Genomic DNA, 7,959 nt, shown 5'->3' with positions numbered 1-7,959 from the left:
TTTTTTTTAGTGCATACGTATGCACTTATTTCATGGTTTTTTAGCGCATAAAGTTCCGAGCCCTGGTGATAACATAACCGTAATCAAAACGTTTTTTCTAGGGAACCTTTAAGGGCTTAATACAAAATGTTGAATAACTAAATATGCTTAATCCTCCAAACACTGAATTCATCGCAATTTTGTTTACATAAACAATATGAAAACAAGTGACGTACAAATCAACGAAATCAATAAGAAAAATGTTACGTCATTAGGTAACGTAACTAATAAATGCGATAAGATTTTATTAATTTTGCACGCTCTATGTTTTTCTAATAAAATTCGACCGTTTGTCCAGTATAATTAGTAATTTTGAATTATCTTAAAGGTGCGTTTACATTGCGGCCGCGAACGCGAACGAACGCGAATTCGGCTTACTAACGATTAAGTGTAAACAGTACGCCGAACGCGAACGAACGGTCATTTGTACCATTCGTTCGCCTTCGGAGCGGTTCGATGGGTTAGCGGTAAGATCAAAAGAAATGACATTCAGTGTGAACGTGATTCGGCTCATCACAACCGATTCGCTTGTGTTCACATTTATACTAAACAGTATTTTGAAACTCAAATTCCGAGCGAAGGCAAGCGAATGCTGACGAATGCTGAAGAACGAACACGAACGAATAGTCTGCACGGTGGGGCCGAATCTTTACCGAATTCGCGTTCGTTCGTGTTCATTCGCATTCGTTGGCGTTCATTCGCGTTCGTGGCCGTAATGTAAACGCACCTTAACGAAACACGTCTCAACCTTTTCTTTGATCTTTTTGTTTTGATCACTGCCACGCATTGTGTACATTTTGTTTGTGTGTTCTTATTATTATTATCTTTTTATTAATATATTGTGTGATCCCGAAACCGAGTTTATTATTTTTTTCTTTATTATTATAATATTCTTTTAACAGTGACCACCGCACCCGCGACACGTGTACACCATCACCGTCATCGAGTGTACCGCGTCAACCAGAACGCAAACGCGCTAAATAGCCGTTGACGTGAATTAATGAATTAATAAAAATTGTTTTCCACCAGGACACACACCGAACGTTAGACGATAAAACCACGTTATTCCCCGTTGTACTCGGATTGATTGCATTTCTAATCGTATTTTCGTTATACCCGACAAAGTCTTTTTTGTACAATGAGATGTATCGGTATTCATATCAATCAATCTTGAGGCTCCTTATTATTATGGGTTTTTCAATAGCAACTGAAATATTTAATTTCTAGCAGGGGAAGGATATTTTGAATTTTAAAGTTTGAATAAAATTATATACTAAATACCTAAATAAATATGATAGTTTATAAATAAATAAATTACTCTAAACTACTCGTTTTATACCAAGGGAGTAGGTATTAAATAATTGAACACAGTTATTTTTCTACCTATATTATAATACATAATGCTTGAAGTATGTTATTGGACAAAAAATCACTAGTTTAATAGAAAATATAATCATAAAAAAACATGTTGAACAAAAAAAAATAATTGTATAACTATTATATTTGTTTTAAAAATAACTAGTAGGTACCCATTATTTTCGTATTTTTTTTTTTTTTATAATATTTATAATATGATTTAAATATGAGAACATAATATAATAACCTATAAGGATGCGGACAAAGGGATGTTGGTATAGTCAGTAAATAAAATTGGTTCATTCAAATACATTATATATTGATATTTTCAAGCCAGTCATTCAAATCATCTTTTGAGGATCCGTAACGAAGTATGAGGCCCGGGGTCTGTGTGGATTGTACATCCTGCACATCCCGTTTTCACGGCACTAACTGGAACGCGAACCATTGCAGTAGACGGGGGGGGGGGGCAACTACTAAAACAATATTGTTTTACCAATGAAAATATAAAGAAAATCCCACGTCTAAAGTGATCAAATCGTCAACGAGCGATACAAGCATCGTTAACAATAGTAAATTTAGGATAAATTGTTATAATACATTAACAAAATAATTATAAGTATATATAAATACCTACTATAACATATTACAAAATTGATAAATTTTTTTTGTCAATGTCTTAATATAATTAATGAATTTTTCAAATTCTCAATACTTAACCATTAAAGATATACATAACCGATCGATTGTAACGGACAATACCAAGTGTAGAGACAATAAACCAAATACAACGATAAATTGTTTATTTATTGTTGTTATGAAACATTAAATTGAACATCCAAAAATTGATAACTAATGTAGTGGTAATATAATGAATCCTAGAATAGTTGAGAAGGTATTTATACAAAAAGTGAATTAGATATGTCGAGAACTAATGTAATATAATAAGTGATTATTGTAAACAAATGGTTTACAGTTAAATTAAGGTTTGTAATAATTACTAATCATAAAATAAATATCTATATTACATTTTTAGTTGTAAATTGTATATATGTATACTGTATAAGAAGCGGAGGATAGAAATAGACGGAAAAGTATATACTTGGAGGGCTGGTCTTAAAGGCCGTTACCCCAAAAAAAAAAAAAAAAAATAAAATAAAAGAAATGTATACTGTACCTACATAAAAATTTATTTCATGAAAAAAATAACTTAGATATTGATTTGAAAAATATTAATGTTTCAACAACAATTTTTAATTGAAATAAAATATAAAATAATATTTGAACAATGTATAAATACTAATACTAACTATTCATAACATTTTTTTGATGTAAACATTAGTGGATTAATATACATGTAATTTTATATAAATGGTATAATGACTTGGTTATAATTTTATTTTAATAATTTTGAGTTTTGAATAATGTTAAACAAAACGATTTGGCTTATTTTTTTTTTTTTTTAATATTCGACCACTAGTTTGCGAAATAATCTCAAGATTAATTGCCAAATGATTAATAAATGGGATTATGGTAACCACCTTCGGTAAACTTCAAAGTCATAGTTATTTAATATTAATATTGGTTAGACTTCAAACTACACTTATTCCGAGTTCCAATTGTACAAAATATAGTCTTTATAATATTTAAATGTGATTTTACTATTAACGGTATTATCACAGATTATATGAATTTTTATTTAAAGTATTTTTCGTGCATTTTTAATTTCATGGAGGTGAAAATTACCATTGATGTATACTTGTTTATTATTTTTTCTAAGATAATAAACAATATCTTGTCAAGAATCGTTACTGTTGAGCCAATAATAATATTGATAACCAATTAATTGTTATTATTTTTGAACATTTACTGGATATAGTTTACTTTATAATAATTATAATATTACAATAATTATTATTGTAATTAATTTGTACACTACCTATCATACCACACAATTTAAAATGAGTAAAACCCTAGTGTATGATACTTTAGTAAGTGTATTTATATTTATGAATTACTTTTTAACTATTGTATTATAATTATATTTCTTATTATTTATATGTTAAACTTATCAACTTATTAAAAATGAATTATTCTCTTGTCTCATTAAATTTGTTCAACTCTTAAGTAAAAATACTGAAATATATTAAATACATTTTATTTTCAGACAATACCTGATCCATCATTTTACGACGAACAAGTAAAGATGTTTGGTTTTTGGTATGGTATGAGTAATATATGTGTATTCCCAACCAAAGTTTCTGGAACATCTGCTTATCAAAAGTCATCTGGTGATGCCCAGACTGATCATAATATTTTACATTTAAAACATACAACAATGCTGTTTGATCCCAAAGTACGACAACTGGTAAATGAGTCTAGTGGAGTATTTCAAGAATTACAAACTAATGTGGAAGACCCTAATAAGTCAACTGATGCTTTATTCTACAGCAGAAAATACAGGTATTTTGATCAAATTATTTTTTTAAATTTTTAAAATTTGTTGTGTTCTGTATATAGCTTAAGTAAATATTTTAATTTGTTTTTAAAATTATTTCCAAATTAAAGTTCAATATTAAATATATTCATGTATTATTAAGTATAATTAATAATTAATTAAAATTATCAAAAATATAGTTTTATATTTAATCGAATCATTACTAGGTTTTATTAAAAATTGATAATAATAAAATAATTTTAAATTATGTATTATATAGAGCAATTTTGTCAGCTTGTATTTTGGCAATTGATCAACACAACTTGGATAAATCAAATGAAACATATAACCAATACAAATTGTTGCTGCACAATCTTGAACTTATTTGGCATTTATGTGAAGTACTTTACCTTGTTACTGTTCCTGGTAATAAACTAATTTAGAAACTCTTCAATGAAAAAATGTATAATATTGTACTTATGTAAGTTAATTGATTTTTTTTTTTCCAAAGGTGATACTATTTTAAACAATTTGTTAGATTGGATTAAGATTCATTATGAAAAAGCTGAAAATCAAGCATCAATGATTATAGAAGATAAAACTGCTTATTTTACTGATGAACATGTTGAAGAAAAATTTCCATTTTATTGGGACGCAGTATTTGGATTAGTTTTACAAGGAAACACTGATATGGTCAGAATGCTATTGTGTAATCACTCTCAAAGTGACACTGAATCATTTGTGCAAGCAATGAAAATATTAAAGTCAATGCCCACTTATAGTGTAAGTCATTGGCAAAAATAGGGAGGGCTTAGACCCTCTAAATAACTTCTAAGCCTACCAAAATTAAGTGTTAAGTTAGTTATAAAAAATATTATTTTATGACTTTTTTTTATCAATTTAATAGGGGGGTGCTTGAGCCCTGCCCAAAAAATGTTTAGCTATTTTCATCTTTGGTGTAAGTTTAACATTTTGAAATACATTCAAATTTAAATTAATAATTAAATTATTATAATTTTATATTTATATTTAAAAATAATTAATTCATTTATATTGTTGTAATTATTCATTCTGAAGAATCTGTAATGTTACATGTTCATGAAATTTTAGTATGTTTTCCAGAATTACTTTTTTGGGATTTTATTTTGTTACTAGACATGATAACATAACAGGGTCTAAAAAACTTAGTAGAGTCAACATTTGTTTTTATTTTTGAAACTATTTATAAAATAAAAGCAAATGGTAAAGTGATTTGAAATTTTATTTATCTCAAATTAGTCATTTGTTTACCATATAAAATGTTTATGTCTAACATGGTGGAGTTGTTTTAAATTTTTTTTTTGAATCAGTAAAAAAATGAGATTAATATCTTGAATTTTTGATAATTTAAACTATTCACTTTCATTAGGTGCATATTTCATAGTTATCATAAATCAAATACTTATGTAAAATAATTTATGATTATTTAATTTTGACTTTTATACTTATAATTTTTTACTTGATTTTATACTTTTAGTTATAAAATTACTTTTAATTTAAATTTAGTAATACTTTTATTGGTATAAATATAAGATATGGAGACAACATTTTGTGGATTAGAATATTTCTCCTAAAAGAGATTAGAAATTAGTTTCACTAATATATTTATAGTTAAAAAAAAAAAATAGTGAATTAATTAATTTTATTCTAATGATCTCTGTTTGAACAATTAATAAATCATTTTACTCCTGATTTTAAATTAATTATATTTACAATGATTTTATCCATCAGAAATATGTTTATAATTAAATATTAATTTAGGTGTATGGTGGTTTACCAATAGCAGAGTACAATTCAAGATTCAAAGGGTGGCAATCAAGTGCAAAAAACAAATTAGATTGTGGAATATTTTTATCAAATTCAAATCTTAATGATGTTATGAAGGTTTATATTTAATTCCATATATATGTAAATCATAATAAATTATGTTTTTAATAATGAAATCACTAAATTTATATTTAGATTATCTGTGGCGAACCAGATTCAACAGATTTGATTCGCAAACATTGTTCAACATGGTTTGAATTTTTAGTTGCTCAACTTATATATACAGAACCAACTATAAAAAAACATAATTTAAGTTTAAATGCTCATCGCAGTGTAGCTAAATATTATGATGAACCAGAGTATTATCATATGGATTCACTTGCTTTAGACTTATTTGACGGGGATTTAGAAGCGGTATGGATTAAAATTAGTAAATTAATTAATAAACAAATAATAAAAATTAATTATAAGTACTAATTATTTCATTTTCAATTATTTTAAACTGGTACTCAAATTGTTGTTATTATAGTTTTAATAACCTAAAACAAATATTTTGGAGAAAGGCAAAGGAGAAAAAGAAGAAAAAGATAGTTGTAACAACTTGTAGGATGTACAACTGTTGTAGACGATAATATATTTCAAAAGCTTAGAATTATCATCAACTGATTTAGTTAGACCTGTAGTAAGGATTAAGGATAGATGCGATATAAGCAGTAAGAGTTGTTATAGAAATCAAAGTAAAATAAAAAAGAAGAATGAGATATGAATATGATTGGTTTGTTGTAAAGAAGGAAATGTGTTCATAAATTGAATTGATGTTTAATTAAGATGTGTGATTGTTGTTTTTAAAAAAAACTTAAGTGTTGAAAAAATTATTTATTGCAGTTTGTAAAAAAATTAAAGTCATATCCGGATTCTGGATGGTCTTCTACTCATTTAACTAATTTATTGCATTTATGCGATAAAATTGAACCAGAGTTTGATATGATTGATGCAGTGTAAGTTTATATATCAAAAATCAAGAGTCAAAATGTTATAAATTAAATTTTTTTAGAGAAAGTACAAATCCAAATGAACAATATCTTCTTGATTATGGAACATTTCTTATGTCGCATCATTCATTATGGCAAGCTGGTGTTACTTACTTAGATCACTGTTCAGCTATAGGTAAAGGATATCTTTCAATATTATTGTCTAAATTAGAAATATCATCAGATTTGAGAATATCAAAAATTTTGCATTATGCTACAGCTAGACGCTTACACAATGTTGGTAAGTATTTTTAAAAAAAAATCATTATCATTTTAAAATTATAATAGTTTAAAGGAAACTTTTATTTAATAAAATTGTTATTAGTTTCTAGCATTTGCAAGGTAAAAGGAATGTTGAGCTTACAGAAATCAAGAATAGGCGAAGCTTTATGTTGGGCAATAAGAGGGCAAGACAGTGCTTTTGCCACATATTTGGGTGATATGCTATTAAAAGAGTATTCAAAGGGTGGACAATTTATTTGCCCTGATATACTAGACAATTTAGGATCAATTGTTGTTACTTGTGATCGTTTTATGTTTATAGGTAAACTTTAACTTGTCAGTTTATTTTATTGAACTACTTTAAATTAATGATTGGAAATCACTAAATTATATGGTTATTTAACTTCTATAATTTAATAAGATTAGTAGGAACTAAAAATTAATTTATATTAAAGTATTCAATTTATATTCAGATTTATTTAAACATTATAATTGTAAATTATATGTGTTATTTATTTATATTTTATAATTTATGTATATTTATAAATTATAATAAATAAATATAATAATGTATATAATTATTTTTTCTAGGAAAATACTTACAATTAATTAAACTAGCTAAAGATGAAAAACTTAGTGAAGCTGCATCATTGTATATAGAAATTTTGAGATCTAATATTTGTCCAAAGTAGTAAGTACTTGAAATTACATTTCATATTTTTCCTTGTAAAATATGTCATTGCAACATTTATTTTTCCTGTCTTTTACATTATTTTTATAGTTAATATTTTTAAAATAGTTATAAACAATTTAATTTTCTTACATTTAGAAATAAATAATATTTTAATGTTAAAAAAAAACCATAGTGGGCTCTAGATTGATATCCCAGTCTTTTTTGTAGTAAGTTTAATCATTGAAATAACTTACAAAATTAAGATACTAAGAATTATTTGTTCTAATGAATGTGATAGGTAGTAACAACAAATGTTGCGTTGGCATATTTTTTGTAAATAAAAAATAATTAATTTTTTTAATTATTTTAAGTTTCAGACTCCGACTATTGTTAGA

The 7,959-nt window shown here is 25.9% G+C and overlaps 1 protein-coding gene across 1 annotated transcript; it reads left to right on the top strand.

Annotated features, from left to right (window-relative positions):
- Window positions 1-3,252: 3,252 nt before the first annotated feature.
- LOC112686026 (nuclear pore complex protein Nup85) lies at window positions 3,253-7,959 on the top strand (the record flags this gene model as incomplete). Its single annotated transcript, XM_025558128.1, is given in 11 exon segments — window positions 3,253-3,386; window positions 3,563-3,858; window positions 4,113-4,258; window positions 4,344-4,615; window positions 5,633-5,755; window positions 5,834-6,052; window positions 6,524-6,636; window positions 6,693-6,910; window positions 6,995-7,213; window positions 7,483-7,582; window positions 7,936-7,959. Coding segments are annotated over 11 exon segments (1,760 nt in total), but the record flags the coding sequence as incomplete, so codon positions are not given.

This window comes from Sipha flava, unplaced genomic scaffold, assembly GCF_003268045.1.
Source record: "Sipha flava isolate LNK unplaced genomic scaffold, YSA_version1 2_pilon_pilon, whole genome shotgun sequence".
Lineage (NCBI taxonomy): Eukaryota > Metazoa > Arthropoda > Insecta > Hemiptera > Aphididae > Sipha > Sipha flava.
The sequence above is the reverse complement of the archived record's forward strand: the minus strand, read 5'-3'. Positions and strand labels throughout refer to the sequence as shown.